At 37.9% G+C, this 25,231-nt stretch overlaps 1 protein-coding gene across 1 annotated transcript; it reads left to right on the forward strand.

Moving 5' to 3' along the window:
• The first annotated feature begins 1,155 nt into the window (after positions 1-1,155).
• Positions 1,156-15,179, forward strand: LOC311083407 (myosin heavy chain, fast skeletal muscle-like). Its single transcript, XM_084114892.1, has 41 exons — positions 1,156-1,181; positions 1,338-1,374; positions 1,902-2,120; positions 2,215-2,358; positions 2,442-2,598; positions 2,705-2,732; positions 2,904-3,018; positions 3,172-3,264; positions 3,390-3,453; positions 3,547-3,645; positions 3,727-3,830; positions 3,920-4,058; positions 4,210-4,328; positions 4,423-4,572; positions 4,657-4,827; positions 4,919-5,219; positions 5,319-5,383; positions 5,466-5,553; positions 6,524-6,641; positions 6,736-6,859; positions 6,964-7,100; positions 7,206-7,461; positions 8,521-8,763; positions 8,869-9,045; positions 9,144-9,289; positions 9,374-9,464; positions 9,548-9,937; positions 10,013-10,139; positions 10,787-10,905; positions 11,119-11,315; positions 11,402-11,585; positions 11,679-11,844; positions 11,928-12,052; positions 12,157-12,465; positions 12,579-12,782; positions 13,864-13,989; positions 14,078-14,248; positions 14,360-14,464; positions 14,554-14,649; positions 14,766-14,897; positions 15,039-15,179. The coding sequence occupies exons 3-41, from the start codon at positions 1,914-1,916 to the stop codon at positions 15,051-15,053; spliced, it is 5,802 nt and encodes a 1,933-aa protein (XP_083971018.1). The 5' UTR covers positions 1,156-1,181; positions 1,338-1,374; positions 1,902-1,913; the 3' UTR covers positions 15,054-15,179.
• The last annotated feature ends 10,052 nt before the right edge of the window (positions 15,180-25,231 follow it).

Raw genomic sequence — 25,231 nt, forward strand, 5'->3', positions numbered from 1 at the left:
CGGAGTTCAGTCTCGGCTCCTCAGCGAAGAAACATGTCTGCATGTTGCCAGCGTACTTCCTTATATGGCAGAGTTACGCAATGCAAATTCCGCAGACCCATGGCATTTCTTTGCCATTGGCTCGTTTTATTTCTCGAAGATGAGAGGCTTTCTAAGCGAAACCCCATTCGTCGTCACGACGTAACATCTCCGTTCCCTACTCAGGGAACGAGGATTACATACGTAACCGAGACGTTCCTTTTATTCATACATGACAATATCGTTGGCATTTGAGGTTAGATGTTCTTTACTGTTGTGATGACTAATTGCAACAATAATTTGTCATTTGTTCCATGTTAACTTAAAAGTCATGTTAAAGTATAAACTTTGAATAAGTCCAAATTGTTGTACCACTTCTAATTAAGTTTAAAGATGTCTAACATTAAAATATGGAAACATTGCAATAAACAGAAATAAAAATGGAAACACAGCAGTGTTCACGACAAAGCAAATGGAAAAATCACTGAATCTTTCCCCTCATCGAGTAATATAGTCTACCCATCCCAATCATAAAAAGCATTAGGTATAAATAGACACTCGTACTCATACACTGGGAGTGAACTATCATGGTATTTTTTTTATGGGACAGCTTGGATGGCATCTTCCATGCAGTCAATCACTTACATGCCCATTTCTGTTATATGTGCTTGTCTTTGTGAAAAATATTAGATATCAAATGTGTCTTTTATATGTTTGTTTTAATATTATTCCAATTTAATCTGCAACTGAAAATAATTCCCCACAAATTAAAATCAATAGATGTAGATTTTGTAAAAGGATTTTTTTTCTTGTCAGTCAACTAAAAATTAAATATTTATGAAGTATAAATGTAAAAAGATATTTAAAAATATGTAAATTAAAAACATATATATGATTATGACCATGAATATCATGTAATTTATTCAAAATATGGTCACATTATCAAACTATTGCATTGTCAAACGTATGTGATACCTATAACTGATGTGTAAAATGATGTTATATCTGTAGAAGACTGAGAATAGGTGTAGCTTCTTACCATAAATTAGGACTCTAAAGCTTATCCATTTATAGCCTCTGCTTAGTGTGCAAATCGACCTCAATATAAGTTTTGAGGAGAGCACAGCCAGTCTCATAGGAGCCTAGAGGAGTTCCTGCTTGTGGTAAGAAGGTGAAATACTTTGCATTTGATGTTGTTATTAGTAAGAGGTCATACTAAGTGAATTGATATGACATAAAAGTCTTTAAATTTATAATTTATAATTATAATTACCATATATGCCTAAATGTAGTTTTTGTTTAACTGAATTCCTTTACAGGGTGTTAAAATTTCATCTGGTCTTCAAGAGGAGGAAGGTAGGTGGTAGCAACACACTGCATTACTGCATTAAAAAGACATGGTTGAATATTAGCATGTTTGCAGATGCATGTAGACTCTAGTTTATCGCAGATGTGCTGTTTTTTTGTGATAAATTACTTAAGAATTTTATACTTGTCTATTGGCAGATTTTAAGTGGGACTCTTGACACTTTTTATAAATATGGACACTGTGGTATATAACTTATATAACATGTGGTACATAACTGAAACAAAAAACAAGTGCTGAAAAAGTTTAGTTTCATTTGTTAATGCAGTTTTTTATGTATTAGAACGTATCAACAAAATGCATATTGTGACAGAAGATTTAATTAGAGACGCCATAAATTAAGGACTATTGTGTTCACACTTTTTACATTTGAATAGGCCTTTTCACTTTAATATTCTATAAAGACCTTAACTACATGAGTGCCTCGATGAATACTGTATGTGGATAGAATGTTTGATTATCAATACTTATTTTATTGATTCAAAAAGCATGTCAATGTTTCTTATCCAAATTTTAGTAAGCCGCCACCATGAGTACGGACGCTGAGATGGCCGTTTATGGCAAGGCTGCCATTTACCTTCGTAAGCCTGAGAAAGAGAGAATTGAGGCTCAGAACAAACCGTTTGATGCCAAGACTGCCTGCTATGTGGCTGATGCCAAAGAGTTGTACCTCAAGGGAACAATCAAGAGCAAAGAGGGTGGCAAAGCCACAGTTATTTTGCTTGACACTAAGGAGGTAAATTTGAATTCACATTTCATGTAGATGCTCATTAAATTACTTATTACATTGTTTTCTTTTATATCTAATATCTAATTTATCAAATTTATAGGAGAGAGTTGCTAAGGAAGAAGATGTCTACCCAATGAATCCTCCCAAGTATGACAAGATTGAGGACATGGCCATGATGACCCATCTCAATGAAGCCTCTGTGCTGTATAACCTCAAAGAGCGTTATGCTGCATGGATGATCTACGTAAGTTCTGAAACGACATAAAAAGCATTTAAGTTCATTTTTTCTGTGTTGTTGGAATCTGACCATGTCTCTGCTCATTTCAGACCTACTCTGGACTCTTCTGTGCAACTGTGAACCCCTACAAGTGGCTCCCAGTGTATGATGCAGAAGTGGTGTCTGCCTACAGAGGCAAAAAGCGTATGGAGGCCCCACCCCACATCTTCTCTGTCTCTGACAACGCATATCAGTTCATGCTGACTGGTAAGACTTTATGGAATTGAATTCTATAGAATTAATTAAGGTGAATTAGATGATGCTGTTAATATAATAAATATTTATCGGATATTTTACACCTTACAATCAACAGATAGAGAAAACCAGTCTGTCCTGATTACGTAAGTATTTTCATTTAATCTCAGACCATGACAAAAATTAAAGTATAATGTAAATGGCAAATCTATATGGAGATATTTACAAAACAGAATTTAAGAATGAACTTCTGAATATACTTTGAAAAGTCTACATGTCTTTTAAACTTCTGTTTTCTATAATCTCTCATAAACCAGTGGAGAATCTGGTGCTGGAAAGACTGTGAACACCAAGCGTGTCATCCAGTACTTTGCCACAGTTGCAGTGGCAGGTGGTGAAAAGAAGAAAGATCCCACTCCTGGCAAAATGCAGGTATGAGATATAAAACTACATACATATTATTTCGAATGATGGTGATTTACACTCATCTCACATGATATGTGAATTTGTGAAATGCTTATAAATAGTGTTCAGTCATGAAATGACTATAAAAATGAATAATTGAAAACCCTTCAAACATCACAGGGCTCTCTTGAGGACCAGATCATTGCTGCCAACCCTCTGCTTGAGGCTTATGGTAATGCCAAGACTGTGAGAAATGACAACTCCTCTCGTTTTGTAAGTGAACCACTGTTTATTTACAGTACAGATGGTCAGTTGTGTTAAATTTTACTGTACAGAGTTTTCTATAAAGAGATTATAATAATTATTATTTATGTATTATACTATTATGATTTAAACAGGGTAAATTCATCAGAATTCATTTCGGCACCACTGGAAAACTGGCTAGTGCTGACATTGAGACATGTAGGTGGACATGATTTAATTGATCCATCCTGAACAGTTGTCTTTATCTGTCACTCTTCAGATGATTGTGACTCAAGTACATTGTCTCAACAGATCTGCTGGAGAAGTCTAGAGTGACATTCCAGCTTCCAGATGAGAGAGGCTACCACATCTTCTACCAGATGATGACCAACCATAAGCCTGAGCTGCTTGGTAGGTGCACACATTACATTCAGTGTTAAATGCCAGATAATATTGTAAGACACTGTTTCAAAAAATCTGTGTATTTTACAGAAATGACGCTAATCACCACCAACCCCTATGACTACCCTATGTGCAGTCAGGGTCAGATCACAGTGGCCAGCATTGATGATAAAGAGGAGCTGGTTGCTACTGATGTGAGTCATTGCTATTTGAATACTGACATACTGTATGTTTATATATGGCAGAAAAGATCCTAGAGTGCATTCTTCTCTGTAATTTTCAGACTGCTATTGACATTCTGGGCTTTACTAATGAGGAGAAAATGGGGATCTACAAGTTCACTGGAGCTGTGCTTCATCATGGCAACATGAAGTTCAAGCAGAAGCAGCGTGAGGAGCAGGCTGAGCCTGATGGCACAGAGGGTGAGACTAAATTGTACTAATATGTGTCATAACATGGAGTGCTTTGAATGGAGAGATCCTTATTTCTATTTTCACAAAGAAAAGGGTGGTTTTCATTTAGTTTTCAAGGCAAGAAAAGGGATGGATTTTTGTGCAACTTTTTTAATTGCAGAGGCTGACAAAGTTGCCTATCTTCTGGGTTTGAACTCTGCTGATATGCTGAAGGCTTTGTGCTACCCCAGAGTCAAGGTCGGAAATGAGTTTGTGACCAAAGGCCAGACCGTACCACAGGTATAGTAACATTTCCAGCATGCCATGTGTTTAACCTAAAATTCTGGGTAATTATTGCAGAAGCAGAATAATGTCCACTCTATTCTACGTACAGGTGTACAACTCTGTTAGCGCCTTGGCCAAATCTATCTATGAGAGGATGTTCTTGTGGATGGTCGTTCGTATCAACCAGATGTTGGACACAAAACAACAAAGAAACTTCTTCATTGGTGTGCTGGATATTGCTGGCTTTGAGATATTTGATGTAAGAATGATTCTTTTATCTCTTTTTTAATGGCACATTGAGTGATATTCAGAAGTCAATAAATGGTTCTGTTTCTTCCTCCAGTACAACAGCATGGAGCAGCTGTGTATCAACTTCACCAATGAGAAACTGCAACAGTTTTTCAACCACCACATGTTTGTGCTGGAGCAAGAGGAGTACAAGAAGGAGGGCATCGTTTGGGAGTTCATTGACTTCGGCATGGACTTGGCTGCTTGCATTGAGCTCATTGAGAAGGTTTTTACTGGTTTATGAACTTATTCATTTCCAATTTCTATGCTTGAAATCTTAAAATTGTAATACTTAAACAACATTCTTTTATGAACAGCCCATGGGTATCTTCTCCATTCTTGAAGAGGAGTGCATGTTCCCCAAGGCTTCAGACACTTCCTTCAAGAACAAGCTATATGATCAGCATCTTGGCAAGAACAATGCTTTCCAGAAACCAAAGCCTGCCAAAGGCAAGGCTGAAGCCCACTTCTCCCTGGTTCACTATGCTGGAACTGTGGACTACAACATTACTGGCTGGTTGGACAAGAACAAGGATCCACTGAATGAGTCTGCTGTGCAGCTGTACCAGAAGTCTTCTGTCAAACTGCTGGCTACTCTCTACCCACCTGTTGTTGAGGGTAAAGAAAAAATCAATTTATCCAAACTTTTATTTAGCTTTGCACTTTCTTTCTTGTTTTTACATTTATACATGTTCTTTTGTATCTTTATCTCAATAGAGACTGGTAAAAAAGGAGGCAAGAAGAAGGGTGGTTCCATGCAGACTGTTTCCTCCCAGTTCAGGGTATGTATAGAGACAGCAATATTTTTGTATTTGAAGAAAAAAAGAAATACAAAGCATGGCAACCCCTTTCTATTCTTCACAGGAGAACTTGGGCAAACTCATGACCAACTTGAGGAGCACTCACCCTCACTTTGTGCGTTGCCTGATTCCCAATGAGTCCAAGACTCCAGGTAAAGTATTAAAAAGTTTACAGATATGGGCCCTATCTTGCACCCAGCGCAATTGACTTTGTACACCGACGCATGTATCATTCCTATTTTGCACAGCGGACTTTTCCCTCCACAGACGCACGTCGGTAAACTAGGAAATGCATTTGCACACCCGGGGGCGGTTCAGCGCAAAGAGGAGGCGTGTTCCGGCGCAAACGTTCCCTGATGCTATTCTGCAGGTTTATAAAACAATTCCGCCACTGACCAGGAAATGCACACGTTGCGCATGTTATTCATATGCTTTTTTAAGGGCGCATGCTTGGCCATAATCAATGTAGCGTGTGCACAACGCGCATGCACTTTGCTTATCTCATCTACACACAGATGCAGAAGTTCTCATTTTTAGAAAACCATACACTATTACAAGGAAAATATTAACACACGAGGGAAATCATTGTTGTGTCCATGAAGATGTGAAAAAATAGGCATAAATCTAGCTTAAACATTTAACCAAATTTGTATACGCCTGTTTAACCGACGCTAATTTGGGTGGGTTTCTCCCATCCCCATACAATGTCACTTCTCTGTCTTTTACGGCCCTGACGAGAACGTTGGTCTCCTCAGCTGTGAGCCGCTCCTGGCAAATCCGCCGTTATAATAGCAATCCGCTATGGAATAAGCGCGCCTGCTCTTAAAGGGAATGTGAGATGTCGCTCTGATTGGTTTATTTCACGTTACGCCCAAACCACACCTATGAATAATAAAGCTACTTCAGACCAACCCATTTTAGATTTGCGTCGGGCGCAAGAGTCATTTATCCCGCTGGCATAATAGCAACAGCGCCCAAGACCCGCCCACAAAGTTACTTGCGTTTCGCGCTTGATACTTGCGTTTCATATCGTTAAAATAGGGCTGAATATTGAATTGAATATAAATTAAATTTATATGATGAAGTTAATTTACCAAGTTAATGGTGTAAACTTCGTTATAGGTCTCATGGAAAACTTCCTGGTTATCCACCAGCTGAGGTGTAACGGTGTTCTGGAGGGTATCAGAATCTGCAGAAAGGGCTTCCCCAGCAGAATCCTCTATGGTGACTTCAAACAGAGGTATAAATGACACCACATGAAAATACCATTTCCTGTTGGAGACTCTTTATTAGAAGATATAAATCATTTTGATAAATCTTCCCATCTTCCATAGATACAAGGTGCTGAATGCCAGTGTTATCCCAGAGGGACAGTTTATGGATAACAAGAAGGCCAGCGAGAAACTCCTGGGATCCATCGACGTTAATCATGACGAGTACAGATTTGGAACCACAAAGGTTCATATTTAGCTTTACAAATTTCAAAGATTCTGTGATAATGTTCATTTAGCTTATACAGGTTTAATCAAGATTTTTTGATTTACTGTTTTACATAAATTCAGGTGTTCTTCAAAGCTGGTCTTCTGGGTACTCTTGAGGAGATGCGTGATGAGAAACTGGCTGCTCTGGTCACAATGACTCAGGCTCTCTGCCGTGGTTACCTGATGAGGAGGGAGTTTGTGAAGATGATGGAAAGGAGGTGAGTATTGTCATTAGTAAAGATGACATCAATAATAACTGTGCAAACAAATAATACTTTAAATAATTATAATGATTATGGCATTTAATTATGAATTTTTCACAGGGAGTCCATTTACACCATCCAATACAACATCCGTTCATTCATGAATGTCAAACACTGGCCATGGATGAAGGTTTACTACAAGATTAAGCCTCTGCTGAAGAGTGCCGAAACTGAGAAAGAGCTGGCAACCATGAAAGAGGACTTTGTAAAATGCAAAGAAGATCTTGCCAAGGCTGAAGCCAAAAAGAAGGAACTTGAAGAGAAGATGGTAGCACTGCTGCAAGAGAAAAATGATCTACAGCTACAAGTAGCATCTGTGAGTATTTTTTGAGATGCACCGATAGCTGATTATTCAGAATGATATCGGCCAATGCCAATACTGATACCAATAGTTTGATTTTTCTTAAGGAAAAAAAATCTCTCCCAAATAATGCTGCAAACAATACAGGGAACCTTCTCATTTGGTACACTATAATATTAGAATTTTAAATAAACAACAGAGCTATTATATCCAACTGCTATTTATATCCAGATGTAATAATTTACACTCAAATAAAAGCTGAAATGTTTGTACAACTCAGTTATACAGTAGTTTTCATTAACACTTCATTGCAAATTTATTCAAACATACATATATATTTAACAGTAAATAAGCTCTTCTCTAGTGTTTTTATAGCTAACTAACAAACTCTGAGTAAAAACTTGATAACTTTCCTGAGGTAAATGTAACATTAAGTTGTTATTGTTCACAAGCTGTTTTATTGACGTCTTTCTGCGGTCGAAATACAGATTGAGTGATTATGAGTCATGATACAGATTTCGGTAAGTTGTAGCCTATACTGTATATTTCATATATATATGAAATCAGAATACCTTCTGAGATTCATGCATGTTTTTCAAGATATATTAAAGTGGAAGAATAGACTCGCGCTCTGTGCTGCTGCTTGAACTGTGGTGTTACAGCGATCTATCACATCACATTTAATTGTTTGAATTTCGTGAGAAAATTTACAGAATTTGAAAACTGAGACTTCGTTTCTTGTCAGAAGTAACAAAAGCACAAAGCTCTTTGCAATTATTGGATGGGAGGAGCTACAAATAATGTCTGATGTAGGGAAAAAAACGTATATATGGCAACCCTGGCTTGACCTACGGGTGATTCATAGCGTCAAATAAAGCCTACATTTTTTTTTTTTTTTTTTTTAAGCGTTAACTGTTTTTGTTACAGTTTTGTTAACTGTTAAAGCGTTATTGTCGCATTAACTTTCCCTAAATTTAACACTAAATTTTCTTCACACACAGAATGAGTTGCAGTCTGACACATTAAAATGAGCAATGTGGTTTCCAATGATATAGCAACCTATTTTCTTAACAGGAAGCTGAGAATCTCTCAGATGCTGAGGAGAGGTGTGAGGGTCTGATCAAAAGCAAAATCCAGCTTGAAGCTAAACTCAAAGAGACAACTGAGAGACTGGAGGATGAGGAAGAAATCAATGCTGAACTGACAGCCAAGAAGAGGAAACTGGAGGATGAGTGCTCTGAGCTGAAGAAAGACATTGATGACTTGGAGCTCACCTTGGCTAAAGTGGAGAAGGAGAAACATGCCACTGAGAATAAGGTTGGAGATTGAGTTGGTTTAAGATTAGATTTAATCTCTGTTTTATGTGTTAATATAGAAAATGAAGTGTAAAATATAAGCTTATTTGAAACAAAAATCACACAGGTGAAGAATTTGACAGAGGAAATGGCAGCTCAGGATGAGAGCATTGCCAAGCTTACGAAGGAGAAGAAAGCCCTCCAAGAGTCACATCAGCAGACACTGGATGATCTTCAGGCTGAGGAGGACAAAGTCAACACCCTGACCAAATCCAAGACAAAGCTTGAGCAGCAAGTTGATGATGTGAGTTGATAATGTAAACATGTTATTAATTCATCAAATTAGCTTTGTTTTTGTTTTGTTTTTGTTGTGAAAATATTTTATTTATCATTGTCCTGTAGCTTGAGGGTTCCCTTGAACAAGAGAAGAAGCTCCGCATGGACCTGGAGAGAGCCAAGAGAAAGCTTGAAGGAGACCTGAAATTAGCCCAAGAGTCCATCATGGACCTGGAGAATGACAAGCAGCAATCAGAGGAGAAAATAAAAAAGTAATTAAAGCATAAAATGTTTGAAAACATTATTGTTAAGATTTGTTTTTGTTTTGCAAACCACTTATTGTTGAACACCCACAGGAAAGACTTTGAAACAAGCCAGCTGCTTAGCAAGATAGAAGATGAACAATCTCTGGGTGCTCAACTCCAAAAGAAGATCAAGGAGCTTCAGGTATTTTGAGATTTTTTCAACATTACAATCAATATAATTAAATGCTGAACAATTCAAATCAAATTAACTACTTTCCACCATAGGCCCGCATTGAGGAACTTGAGGAAGAGATCGAGGCTGAGCGCGCTGCTCGTGCCAAGGTTGAGAAGCAGAGAGCTGATCTCTCCAGGGAACTTGAGGAGATCAGTGAGAGGCTTGAGGAGGCTGGAGGAGCCACTGCTGCTCAGATCGAGATGAATAAGAAGCGTGAAGCTGAATTCCAGAAGCTGCGTCGTGATCTTGAAGAGTCCACCCTCCAGCATGAAGCTACTGCTGGTGCCCTCCGCAAGAAGCAGGCAGACAGTGTGGCTGAGCTGGGAGAGCAAATCGACAACCTGCAGCGTGTCAAGCAGAAGCTTGAGAAAGAGAAGAGTGAATACAAAATGGAGATTGACGATCTTTCCAGCAACATGGAAGCTGTTGCCAAAGGAAAAGTAGGACATTTTATGTTTAAAGAATACATAACATGTTGAAGTTTTTCAATTATCTAATGACTTTTGTATTTGCAGGCTAATCTTGAGAAGATGTGCCGCACACTTGAGGACCAACTTAGTGAAATAAAATCCAAGAATGATGAGAATATTCGCCAGTTAAATGACCTCAGTGCTCATAGAGCAAGACTTCAAACTGAAAATGGTAACTATTGACAATCATGAATAAATTAATAGTATTCCAACAGTAACTGAGTGTGGTGTATTAAGGTCATATATAGCACTGAATTTCTGACAGTCTTATCAGAAGAAAACACACTTATTTACATTTTGCTCTCAAAGAGTTTGTTTTGATAGTAAAGGCCCTTTCACACCGGATGCGTAACGAAAAAGCGAATAGTTTGTGTGCGAATAGTTCGCGTCAAAACCCATCACATGAGCCGCGTAAACACGGTCTCTGTCTCTATCTTTGACGTTTAGCTTTCTATCCCAAATGTAGTTTAGCCTGCTAGCCTACACAGCACAGGACTATACAACGACTAAAACTATCACACAACATTCTCACAGTCATGATAACCGAGTTGATCATTGTCCTTGTAGTATGCGATTGGCTGAAGCCTTTTCTGTCGCCGCAAAAGTAAAAAAAAATCGACATCGAAACGAAAAAAATAAAAGTCGTTTTTTCGCCGCAGCACATTCACGTTCGATGTGGAAGCACTCATTACACAAACAGCTGATCAAAAAATAAAACCATCGCGCGAATTATTCGTGCGTCAAAATCGCGTCCAGTGTGAAAGGGCCTTAACTGATAGAGACAGCACAATCTGACACAGTGAATTTAAATCTATACAGGTGAGTTTGGCCGTCAGCTGGAGGAGAAGGAGGCTCTGGTTTCTCAGCTCACCAGAGGCAAACAAGCTTTCACTCAGCAAATCGAGGAGCTTAAGAGGCATATTGAAGAGGAGGTTAAGGTAATATAGCATAATGAAAACAAACACATAATTTCCACTTTCTACACAACAAAGCTAATATAATGCAAAAAACTTAATACAACACTATACAACAAAGCTAATGTAATACAATAAAGCTAATATCACATTTTGTATTGTTAATTAGTGAGTCACTTTGGATAAAAGTGTCTGCTAAATGAATTAATGTAAATATTATGTGACTTTGTCCTTTAGGCTAAGAACGCACTGGCCCATGCTGTGCAATCAGCCCGTCATGACTGCGACCTGCTCCGTGAGCAGTTTGAGGAAGAGCAGGAGGCAAAGGCTGAGCTGCAGCGGGGAATGTCAAAGGCCAACAGTGAGGTTGCTCAGTGGAGAACCAAATATGAAACTGATGCCATCCAGCGCACTGAGGAGCTTGAAGAGTCCAAGTATGAACATCAAAAGAAGTGATATGTGTTAATAATTTGTGCAATTGCATGTATCTTCTGACTAAATGTTACAAAAAATATAACAGAAAGAAGCTGGCTCAGCGTCTGCAAGAGGCAGAGGAACAAGTTGAGGCAGTAAACTCTAAATGTGCATCTCTGGAGAAGACCAAACAGAGACTCCAGGGTGAGGTGGAGGACCTCATGATTGATGTGGAGAGAGCCAATGGTTTGGCTGCTAACCTTGACAAGAAGCAGAGAAACTTTGACAAGGTACAATCAATTTCTCTTTGAAAAGCATGGCCAGAATGGGCTTTGTTCAACATGTTACATATGAAACCTGACCCTGAAATATCTTGACCAAAGGTCCTGGCAGAATGGAAGCAGAAGTATGAGGAAGGTCAGGCAGAGCTGGAAGGTGCCCAGAAAGAGGCTCGTTCACTCAGCACTGAACTGTTCAAGATGAAGAACTCCTATGAGGAGAGTCTGGATCAGCTGGAGACCCTCAAGAGAGAGAACAAGAATCTGCAGCGTAAGATTTAATGTCTTACGGTGTTAAATCTGTAGTGACTCACAATATATTTATGTTGATAATATTTTCTTTATATCTTGTAGAGGAGATTTCAGATCTGACAGAGCAGTTAGGTGAGACTGGTAAGAGCATCCATGAACTGGAAAAGGCCAAGAAGACAGTGGAGACTGAGAAGTCAGAGATTCAGACTGCCCTGGAAGAGGCCGAAGTGAGTATCTGGAGATTAATATGTCATTCTTGCTCAAACCATTTTACTGTGTTGTTAAATATTATTTTAATTTTGAAATAACATGTTGTTTTTATATTTCATAGGGCACCCTGGAGCATGAGGAGTCCAAAATTCTTCGTGTCCAGCTTGAGCTAAATCAGGTCAAAAGTGAGATTGACAGGAAGCTTGCAGAGAAGGATGAGGAGATGGAGCAGATCAAGAGGAACAGCCAGAGAGTCATTGAATCCATGCAGGGCACTCTGGACTCTGAAGTCAGGAGCAGGAATGATGCCCTGAGAATCAAGAAGAAGATGGAGGGAGACCTTAATGAGATGGAGATTCAGCTGAGTCACGCCAATCGCCAGGCTGCTGAGGCCCAGAAACAGCTCAGGAATGTTCAGGGACAACTCAAGGTATTTGACTTACTTTGGGATGTAGTAATATGTTTGTATAATCTAACTTTTGTTAGGTTAAGGTCACCAGGAAGCACACTGAAAGCTTATTCTAAAGCTATTGTTATGTTCAGGATGCCCAACTGCACCTTGATGATGCCCAGAGAGGACAGGAAGACATGAAGGAGCAGGTGGCCATGGTGGAGCGCAGAAACACTCTGATGCAGTCTGAGATTGAGGAGCTGAGAGCTGCTCTGGAGCAGACAGAGAGAGGCCGCAAAGTGGCTGAACAAGAGCTGGTGGACGCCAGTGAGCGTGTTGGGCTGCTGCACTCTCAGGTAAGGGCATTTTGTTTCTAATAATTAGGGATGCATTGATCGATCAGCCTTAGATCGGTATCGGCCGATAATCACATTCTATGACTCAATCGGTAGTCACTAAATTTGGCCGATTTGACTAACTGATCGCAATTGATTGACATAATACCATAAAAATGGTAAACAGTAATGTTGTAAACATGTAAACAGTATACAGATGAGGCTTTTGTGCCACATTTGTTTTGCAACTTTGCGAAACATCAATAAAACATAGTAAATTGCACATCTTTATTGAGAACAGGCTGCCTCGATTCAAATGAGCCCACACAACATAACATGATGCGTAGCTCTTAAGAAAATCCTCATGGAGTAACATGACATGCTGCTTGGCTAAAGCTATAGGACTTCCAGGATCTGATCGTGTCGCGATAATGACGCAGTTTTTCCGATGTCATTTGAAAGTTCAAAAAATGGAAACTGGATCTTGGGTATGGTAGGTAGAGATGATGTGGAGTGCACTTTGATTGGTTTGATCGCTCAGATTGACAGGAGATTTACTGTGTGCCATAGAATTGGAGCGCACAGCTGAAACAGCGCTGGAAGATCATCAGTCATCATTCGGGATCTTATTGCTTGTTACTTATTCTATGTTATTATAAATATTTTTATGCTTTGTGGCATTTACACATGTAAGTAGTTCTTATGTTCAGTAAATCACTTGTTTGGAGAGGTTTTTGGACTTTTGATAAAAGGCTACCATGATTCTAAATGCCATAACTTTTGATTGCTTTGAGATTTCAACACAGAATTTGGATCAGATGCAGTTGACATGATTGTGAACAAGCTCAAACTTGATTTCATGACATGTCATGTATACTTTCTAATAATCATCATGTCAAGCATGAAAAAGTATGCCACTTAGATGTGAAATCATTAAAAATGCCTTTCAGGGTGTAAGGAGTCAACAGAGAGTTTACATTTTATGTAAATCCTGAATGATCAGGATCGGCTGCAAAAATCCTGATTGGAGAATCCCTACTTACAATGAAGGAAATTGAGAGCATCTTTCAAAATGGTTAAACTATTGCTTTTAATTTTGTAGAACACAAGTCTCCTGAACACCAAGAAGAAGCTTGAGGCTGACCTTGTTCAGGTCCAGAGTGAAGTTGATGACACTGTACAGGAAGCCAGAAATGCAGAGGAGAAGGCCAAGAAGGCCATCACTGATGTGAGCAACAGTAGCTGCCAAATGTTTCAAAAGATGTTTCCGTACTTGAAAAATGTGGATCTAATGACTTTCTGTATTAATGCAAAAGGCTGCAATGATGGCAGAAGAGCTGAAGAAGGAGCAGGACACCAGTTCTCACCTTGAGAGGATGAAGAAGAATCTGGAGGTCACAGTGAAGGACCTGCAGCACCGTCTGGATGAGGCTGAGAGTCTGGCCATGAAAGGAGGAAAGAAACAACTCCAGAAGTTGGAGAGCAGGGTGAGAACTTTTAAGGGATCACAACAAACATAATTTTAAGATTAAAGCATTATCTCAGGTTCCCAATGACTACAATTGTACTTGTCTGAGAATTTGTATGTGCTATCAAAGGTCCGTGAGCTTGAGGCTGAAGTTGAAGCAGAGCAGAGACGTGGAGTAGATGCTGTTAAAGGTGTCCGCAAATATGAGAGGAGAGTGAAAGAGCTCTCTTATCAGGTATGACCATGTCTGACTAAATCCATTGAGTCATTAATACATGCATTTATAGTAAAATATTTAGAATAAATCTATGAAATTGTTTTTAGACTGAGGAGGACAAGAAGAACATCAACAGACTTCAGGATCTGGTTGATAAGCTGCAGCTGAAGGTCAAAGTCTACAAGAGGCAGTCTGAGGAGGCGGTATGTATATATTTTTGCACATTGATTATTAATTAATTAGTAATTTATTTACTGGTGAGATATCACTGCTGCTCCACAGCTTAGTTAACAAGCATGGTAAAAATTTTACTCTTTAGGAGGAGCAAGCCAACACTCACCTGTCCAAGTTGAGGAAGGTGCAGCATGAGCTTGAGGAGGCTGAGGAGCGTGCTGACATTTCTGAGTCTCAGGTCAACAAGCTCAGAGCCAAGAGCCGTGATGCTGGAAAGGTCAGTTGCATAATTTCAGAGTCTGTACTCAGTAGAATCGTTCTCACATTTACAGAGTAGAAACATATGTAGTATTCAGCTTATTCTTGAAAATGTACTGATTATTTACATGACTTATGAATGTGCTTCATTTTGTTTTAGGCCAAAGAAGAGTGAAACCCTCAAACCCAAAGGGAGCCTCTACTGAAGTCATATAATATGATTGTTCTGTAGAATTACTTTTAAAATTCTTTTTGAAATAAATCTGTCCTTACCATGTGCAAACATTTGTTTTGGAGTGATCTTTAGAGGAATGTTACTCACAAATAAATAAAAAATAATGAATTGATCAAAATAATGACATTATCACTTAAGTACTGAAATATTTCTAAAGTTATAAAAGTACATAATAGCTTTGTCAGGAATAACACGATATCTTCCGAACATTCACTTTTTTACTTAATATTGAAAGAAATATAGAACACTGCGCCTTTTCCATTTATCATTTTAAAAAAAAAAGATTTTGGCTTGATATTTCGTTTTTATGTTCTGGGGTTGAAAACAATCAGCTTGAATATTCATCTCTACATGTGGGCGGGAGTGAAACACCCCTTTTTCCGCTGATTGGTCAACCAGACATCAAACCGTGCCGTCAGTTGTTCATCAGTTCCTCTCTATGGTTCCTCTCAATAGAATAATAGTCCTCCTCCTCCGCTGCAACAGCTGTTCGGATTCTTAACGCGTTTATTTCAACTACATTTCATCTCTTTCTCATAAAACAACCAGACTTGCGATGGCTTAACACAAACTGTACTAGGGCAGAGTCAGGGCTTCACAGAAGTGTAGACATAAATTCACCTTCATGTGAAATCACAGCTCCACCCACAACTACCCGCAGCCTACAACTTTGGCACACCACCTGTTTTATTTTAATTAAAAAATTTTCCTCCCAGGTTTTTTTTATTGATTATAAACACAATTAAGAGTGTAAACAGTGACAAAAAGCAAAGATAAACACAGTGTGTACCAATAAATAAAAAAATAACAGAAAATAACAGAAAAACAAAAACAAGTAAACCACAGTTAGAATAAAAAGTCAGTTGTTCAAGCTGTTTATGACATAATACAACCATCAGAAACCAAATCTCACTCCTTACCCATCAGGCCCAAATGTCCTAATTAGGACTGGTTAAGAATTTAGACTTTTTTAGATTAGACTTTTTCACGAATCACCAGCACGCCAAACTTCGACGCTCGTTTTTGGGGGGTCTTTTAGTCTGGCGGCTGTCTTTTTGCGGTTTACATCACAATTAGAACAAAGCACTTAAGAATAAAGAACTTACTATTCCCAATCCTCAGCTGGATCCGTTGCTCCTCGAAATGAAACCGAAACCAGCACTTCTGAGGTACATTTTTTCCAGGATTAGGCTATATTACTTTTACGCTATTATTATTCCTCACAGCGTCGCAAGACGACGTAAAGTACATTAATCTGATAAAACCTGATGTCTTTTATCGAGCTGATGTGGGCGTTGACAGGTTTGCATGGATTGCCTCAGTTCATTTGCATTTCAATAGTGTGCGCTCTCTGTAGGCGTTCACATTAGTAGATAATGAGATGCCATGAGACCAACTGACATCTATCTCTTTTCATACAGATTACATAAACAGATACTATTTGTTTTCGTTTTGAATTAGATCATTTAATAGCAGAAACTTAAATGTTCATAAAGATTTATTGCTCATACCTCTGTGACTAGTATTCACTGAGTTTTGTTTAAGTTTAGAGACATGCTCCAGAAAAAAGTTCACGAGACCAAGAGGCAGATAGCATACCCTGTTTATTTTCTTTATTTTGCAAAAGCACAATGTTTTGTTTCGATTGTAAGTGGACACATAAAAAAGTAGACATTTTACAGTTTATTTTTTTCATATTTCTTAAGTCTGTATGACCATAAATGACGGAGTAGGCCTATTTTTTTTAAGTCTATTTTGCTGCTATGTGAAAAAAAAAAAATCCAGCAAAACGCGCCGGCGCGTTTGTCGACCCCATAGAGGGTTTTCACAACACGTCATCAATCCAGAAGTCGGCCATATTGGCGGCACTGAATATAAACAACGCCACTGAACTGAAAAGACTCGCAAATTTGACTGATTATTGCTGCTGAAAAATGGTTGTGTTTTGGTCTGTGTTTTGGTTAGGCTACTAATCAGTCGCACCTGGAAAAAACATTTGGAGTTCTATAGACTGCCAAAAGTTAAAGAGAAGAGTGCAAAAAACTGATGAAAGAAGGCGTTTGTGGTTGAGAGAGGCACAGCATCAGCTCATCAACCACATGTGTAAATGAAACTTTGACTATGGCTAAAATGTTGACGTAAAGTAGTTCACTATGGCTACATTCACACTGTCAGTCCAAATCCGATTATTTTTGTATCTGATTGGAATCTGATCTAAAATGATGTCCACACTGTGTATCGCAACTGTTCAGATCCGATTTGTGTGTCCATGCAGCTCTTTCGTTTTTTTGAATATCTGCATTGGTTTCTATGGCAATGACGTTGCGTTGATGGAGGGGTTTGCATTTGCAATAGAGATGTTGTCCTATTTAAATTTTACAACATGGAAATGTGTAGCCGCCGAGCTGGACTACTGCATCTTGAGCCTGCTGCAGAACTGTAGCAGGCTGGTATGCACAGCTTTTTTTTCGCACTCTTATCTCCGACGGTTTCAAAATATGTTTAAAAAATAATAATTTTCTGCTCGTCCGGAACTTTGCAACAACACAGTCTTGTTTCAGCAGCGACTTTAAGCATGTTTCCTATAACAACGTCTGACATTTACATTTTACACGGCGTGAGAAAGTCACATAAACCACGCGAAATCCGATCAGAACGTTCAGACTGAAGCGGATTTCCTGATATGTGATTTGAATAGGATTTCAAACCACATATGGATGTAAGTTAGCTTGAAACAAATTTCATGTGATTTTTTTTGCTGTTCACGTTAGCTCATTCTGATCAGATTTCAATCGGATATGAACAAAAATCGGATTTGTACTGACAATCTGAACGTAGCCTATGTCGGGATAAGAAATAGAAGGAAGAATTGTCGGGTCGTCAGTCCACGACTAAGAAGCTAGCTCGTTCGGATCTTTACCACATATTAACTTTAGTTTGTCAAAATTTCACGGTCTTTCCTGCTTACTAAGTCCTTCTCTATATGATTTAGTAGCTTCCACATATTTTTTTCTGTGGTTTAGACATCATAAATTAGTTTAACAATGTGTTCAGTAGTACATAAATAGTGCAATCCATGCTGTTGTTTACATCCGAGTATCTCCAATATGCGTATTCGGGTAACTGACCAAACCGTGACGTAGGTGCAAACCCTCTATAGGGTTAAGCTGATAAAAAATATTTATGTAATTGTATCTGTGCTATTTCATCTGCAACAACAACGTGAACTTTTATAAAGATCCACTATTTGGCCATTAACTTTTAAATGCATTATGCATATGAGGAGAGTCTCCGCATGAAAGACCCGCGACTGCAGATAAACGTGCTACTGCATTTCTCTCAAATACAGTAAATTAAATTAAATTAAATGTGGAGGATTTTATCTTTGACAATATGATTAACTGGTCTGTTTACGTGAGAGGATGCGTGTAACTAAGTGACAGAGAGCAACTGTTAAAGACGCTATTTTATGACGTGATAGTCCCAAGCTTGTCTACTCTTCTGCTACACACTCAAAAGTATGTAACCTACCTTTTTTCACCAAAGAGTACATACTTTTAGGGTGTAGTATAAGTAGGCGAATTGAGACGCAGCATAGTGTGCTGTACCCCTGCTGAGGGGCAAGATCAGTCTTGGCGTTATTTACATTTATAAAGGCCGGTAAAAATTTTATTTTTACCTTATTAAATGTAGGCTATGCATCATGTGTCATGTCAAATTCTTACATTTGATCAATAAATTCAGTTAGCCTATAATAATAAAACTCGGCTGTACCAATCAAATTAAATAATTTAGCCTATACACTGCAAAATTGCAACTGCTATAAATAGCCTAATGTTAAAATTAATGTTTTAAATAAATGTTTGAATATACAAGAAAAAAAAAAATGCAATGATTCTTTTAAACATTAAATTAAACCGTCAATAAGTGGCGGCAAGTGGCCGTGTTAATAAGTGAGTCATTCATTCAAACGATTTGTTCAAAATCAAAACGCTGAATCATAATCATTCAGTAACAAAACACCTTGCTGATTGTTGTTTTCTTTTGGAGCTATTATCGTCTGTAAAATATAACTAAAACAGTCAATACTGTTTCTAAAATGTCACCTTTATTTATATAGCGCTTTTTACAATACAGATTGTATCAAAGCAGCTTCACATTGATAACATGAAAATAATACAACAAAGTTTGTTTCTAGAAGAAAATTGCATCATCGTCCACCCTTAATAAGGCAGATCAGTAATATTGTTAAATATTAAATGTCCCCAACTAAGCAAGCCAAAAGCCAAGGCAACAGTGGCAAGGAACCAAAACTCTATCAGATGACAGAATGGAGAAAAAAAAACCTTGGGAGAACCCAGGTTCTCCTCTGGCCAACGAGTGAACAGTGTATGATTATGATCCAGGCAGCGTTACAGGTCAGAAGTCAGATTGGTCGTGTCGATGAGGCCTTCACAGGGCTGATGAGGCTGGCACTTCAGGGATGCGTCATGGTTCAGGTGCAGATCCACCATCTGATCTGGATACGGCCGGGGTCCACCTCACTTCAGTAAACAGAGAGACTGGTTGACACTTCAGTACTGCATTGTCGTCGCGTCCAGGCGCAGGTCCTTCATCGGATCTGGATACGGCCTGGATCCGGCGGAAGAGGAGAGACTGACACTTCCGGACTGCGTTGTCGTCGCGTCCAGGCGCTGGTCCTTCGTCAGATCTGGATACGGCCTGGATCCGGTGGACTGCGGTAAACCTCGGTATAAACAGAGAGACTAATATTAGAGTAGAGACCATTCTTCTTATGATGTAACGCGTACATCAGGATTTATGGGAGGTGTTCCTGGTTCCGGCTGGCCTAATCTATGCAGCCTAATATGGAATTATAGAAGTCTATAATGTGTTATGTGTATGCTAGGTCAAAGAGATGTGTTTTTAGTCTAGCTTTGAACTGACAGAGTGAGTCTGCTTTCTGGACAATGTTAGGAAGACTGTTCCAAAGTTTTGGTGCTAAATAGGAGAAGGATCTACCGCCAGCAGTTGATTTTGATATTCTAGGTATTATCAACTGGCCGGAATTTTGAGATCGCAATAGACGTGAAGGACTATAATGCGTTAAGAGCTCGCTCAAGTACTGCAGCGCTAAACCATTTAGTGCTTTGTAAGTAATCAGCAATATTTTAAAATTGATACGATGTTTAATAGGGAGCCAATGCAGTGTTGACAGAACAGGGCTAATATGGTCATACTTCCTGGTTCTGTTAAGAACTCAAGCTGCTGCGTTTTGGACCAGCTGTAATTTGTTTATTAAGTGTGCAGGGCAACTACCCATTAGAGCATTACAATAATCTAGCCTTGATGTCATGAAAGCATGAACTAATTGTTCCGCATTTGTCAAATTTAGATATTTTTTAAGATGGAAAAATGCGGTTTTACAGATACTAGACACGTGACTTTCAAATGAAAGACTGGTATTCAAAGAGCACACCCAGGTTCCTAACCAACAATGAAGACTTAACAAAGCAGCCATTAAGTGTTAGACAGTATTCTAGGTTATTACGTGAGGACGTTTTTTGTCCAATAATTAGAATCTCTTTTTTTTTCAGAATTAAGTAGCATTTAGTAGGACATTACTAGTCATCCAATTTTTAGTAATCCATTCCATTAATTTTGTGAATTGGTAAGTTTCGTCTGGGAGTGAAGAAATCAGAGCTGAGTATCATCAGCATAACAGGGAAAACTAATGCCATGCTTCCTAATGATATCTCCTAAGGGTAGCGTACAGAGTGAACAGCAACGGTCCTAGTACTGAGCCTTGTGGTACGGCATACTGAACTTGTGATCGATACAGAGCATGTGAGCAGAATGGAGCGGTGAGAATCTCCGCTCATCGCTCACGGAACTGTTCACCCCTCCGCTCCCCCCGCTCAAAGCTACATCAGGCCGCTCCGCTCATTATCGCTCAGCGCTCAACGAGGTTTGCTTCGCGCTCCACTCAAATCGCCCCCTGCTCGCTCCAAAAAAGGAAAAAAATCTACATGTATATCACTTTTAGCTTAGACCACAGCCTTACCTCCTAAAGAACTAATGAGTAACAACATTTTTCAAATAGAAATGGGTAACACTTTACTTGAAGGGGTGTGCATAAGACTAACATGACACCTTCATAATCATGCCATGACACATGTCATGAATATGAAGGAGTTTTTATGCATGTTTATGACAACTGTCATTAAGTGTCATTCGCTCAATTATGACATTTTTAATGCAAAGATGACATTGTTTGAAATGTCTTTGTTATGACACCTTGACATAAACCAATACATCATAACCTGTCAGTGTCTTTGTCATGACAACTTGACATTACCAAGACAACGCAACTTGTCAGTGTCCTGGTAATGACAACTTGACATTACCAAGAAAACATAACCTGTCATAAATCTGTTAGAAAATATGACATAGCAGATTAATTATCAAATTTAAGAAACTACTTAGCTTTATGGGTTAACAGTACATTAAACTGTCATGTGGTTGGTTTTGACTGTCATGAGGCCGGCATTATAATTGTGTCATGAATTTATGACCAATTTTTTTTTTCTTCAGTGGTACAAATTGAATTTGTCATTAAAATGTCATTAAGTGTTAATAATCTGTCAAATAGTTTTATAACGGTGTCATGAATATATTTATATGGTGTCATGAATATATTTCTTGACCTCAAGTAAAGTGGTACACATTTAATTTGTCATTAAAATGTCATTAAGTGTTAATAATCTGTCAAATAGTTTTATAACGGTGTCATGAATATATTTACATGGTGTCATGAATATATTTCTTGACCTCAAGTAAAGTGGTACACATTTAATTTGTCATTAAAATGTCATTAAGTGTTAATAATCTGTCAAATAGTTTTATAACAGCGTCATGGATATTTTTCATTTCATAATGTGTTTTTTTTAGATAATAGACAATTTCAAATGTCTTAAAGAAGATGAATAGGTGTTAGAGAAATTAAATCAATCATCCAATAATAATAATAATTAAAATTGATAAAATTATATTTTATTGCATTTGGAGAACGATTCACCCAAAATTGAATTAAAACAGTGCAATGGTGGGGGTTAAGCAATGCAGCATTTGGTCCATATCACTGCAAAAACAGTTAATTACAGCATCGCACACATTTATATTGTCTTGACATGCTTTTTTACATCATGAATAAGTCTACCTAAGACACCATCATAATGGCGTACACCTAACCAGTGGTGCCACTCTATCATTTTGAGGTGAGTTTTCAATGACTCAGGAGTACGATTTCCTCTACGACGCCATATTTCCAACTTGTAATTCTGCCATGCACGCTCAATATGCTGAGTATGAGCACCAGTCCCTGGATCAACAAAGTGTCTTTTATGGCAGACAGAATACTGACGATATCCGTACTGGGAAAGCTGTCTGTTGTAGGCACGCCATTCATCCGTAAGGATTGATGTTCTAGGTCTGATATGTCGTTGAATTTGGCTTATAAGTGTTTGCCTTGAGCGGTCCTTGACGAGTCTCAGAATGGGTCTTCTGGAAAGACCATCAACCTCTAGCATCCCGAAGACCCACTGGCGTTTACGCCGCCAAGTGTTGCCACATCGGCCACGATGGTACTAAAAAAAGAAATAAAACAAGATAAATTCTTTAATAAGGGTTGTGCTGTATTCTTTTTTTTCAATCATTGGAATCCAGTCCTCTTGGACAGTTAATAGACTGATCCTTCTTACCTGGCTTGATAACAAATAATTGCCCAACAGGTGCAAATGCATTTTTATTTCTTAAATGTTTCCATTTTCATAATTTAATTTCCTTACAACAAAATATTGTTTCACTTTCATATTTTTCTGTACAAAAGCTTTCATATAGTACAACATAAAAAATATTTTAGATTGTATTTCTTTTTAATGGAACATACTGTAGATTAGCGGAATGCCATCCTAACCTGATTTCAATATATTTTGTTTACGGACTTATTGTCTGATTTTAAATGAAGGGTATATTTATTTCTTAATATATTGTATGTTTTCAAACTAAATAAGATATACACATTTTTGCATTGCAATCTCAACACAGAAGACTGATGAGTTTTGTCTTATAAGGACATACACAGCAGCCATATACTGTAAACATACAGTATCAGCCTTGGCGCCTGTTTCCAGGCATTCCCGCTCTCTAATGTCTCTCCAGCGCTACAAAACTTTTCTAATATTAACGCGGGTTTTATTACTTGTCTGATAGTAACACTTCATTTTCGAGTTATTTTCCTCCGACCTTTTTGTCTTTTGTACACTGTAAAAAAATTACTGTAGAATTTACAGCAACTTACTGGCAATTTTGGTTGCCAGTAAGCCTGTAAATTTAACAAGAGTACTGTAAATCATAAACTACAATTATACTGTACAATTATACAGCACACCTGTAAAAGCAACAAAACGAGCAGCTGTGAATTTACAGTTCTTTACTGTAATCTTTACAGTATGTTACTGTTATTAATAATGTACTGAATAAAAACCTGATAACTCATTTCATTTGAGGAAATTGATTGGTCAGTTGCCATTAAATATTTATACTGTGAGATTATTTCATTTGAATCCACTAAGAAAAAGACTTTATGAGTTAACTATAAACATCAATTTAACTAAATCCTACTAGTGATCATCATCACACATGAACAAGTTGAAAAACTTAAAAACATCATCAATGCATCAGCAACTACACAGTCACTCTGTCACTGTCTTTAAATAAAGCAACATGCAGCATAACATCAGTGTTTTTCTGCTCATCCTGGACTGAAGCACAGGCTCTACTCTTCAACACAATGGTGACACACAAAACTTAACAGAAACCCTTTAAATCCCAACAGAACATTAAACACTAACAACATATCTCCACTATAGCATTATGTGCAAAAACACATACAATCACACAAAGCAAAGCAGAATTGTACTTTTTTGTTCAGTAAATTTGACAGTGAGATTTTACTGTAAACAACTGACTTAAGCCACAGCTTTAGATGAAATCAACTGAAGAGAAAAGAAGACTGACTTTATTTCTGTCATAATCAGACTTAATGAGAAATAACGGGGGTTTAGATGTTGATGATGTATTGACAATATTTCATTTGAAGTTACCATGATCGTGATTAGTGCTTTCTTTAGTTGGGCTCTTGACTCTTTATTTCTTTAACATGTCTTTATAAGACAAACTTGTTATGGCAATAAAAGCCAAGAAACAATATACTCTGGTATTAATGGTTGTGTTTTGATGATGGGGTATCAATGTCTAGTGGGTGATTTACTGATGTTGACTAAAGTCTGTTCTCTGATTATGAAGAATTGGTTGTAATAGTATTATGATACTACAACGTGATGTCATGAGATCAGATCATTTGTGTTTTACATATTTACGAATCACAAAACTTTTAAATTTACAGGAACACACACATATATCAAGAGTCAGCATATGAACCTCAACAATGGTGACAAACAAAATATTCTGATAAACAGATAAACTCTAAACATCACAAATCAAGCTACTAAAAAGTCACATCAAAAAACAACAAAAATAAAAGCACATGGTAAAAATAAAAGAAAATAATACAATTCAGCTACATAATTTATGCATGCAGCAATGCATTCTGGGAATTATGTACTATGGTGGTACCCAGCATACATTGCAACATGAAGCTTTTCATTTGAATGTCACCATTGTTGAGATTCATACGCCGATTGTTGATGTCTGTGTGTGAGAAAATAACATGGCATTTTAAAACTTTCTATGCATTATATATTATTAAACTGTTCAAATTATAACAATGCTTTTTGATATCATATGTGTATGATTAATAATCAATCATATGAATTGACCCACATGATTGCTTGAGAATAGATTAACATGTGAATAAAATGAGGTACAGCCTTGTAAGCTCTATTGATGACATCATCAATACAGAGCCATAAACGGCAGATCACTTTTCTCTCATCTTTTTTGCTATAGCTGTTGTGCCTTATAAACACACAGGTAAAGCAGCCAGAGAAAAACTAATGTTCAAATGTCAAGGGCAAGAGCACAGCTAAAGCCAACAC

Source organism: Abramis brama (assembly GCF_963993115.1).
Source record: "Abramis brama genome assembly, chromosome: 5".
Lineage (NCBI taxonomy): Eukaryota > Metazoa > Chordata > Actinopteri > Cypriniformes > Leuciscidae > Abramis > Abramis brama.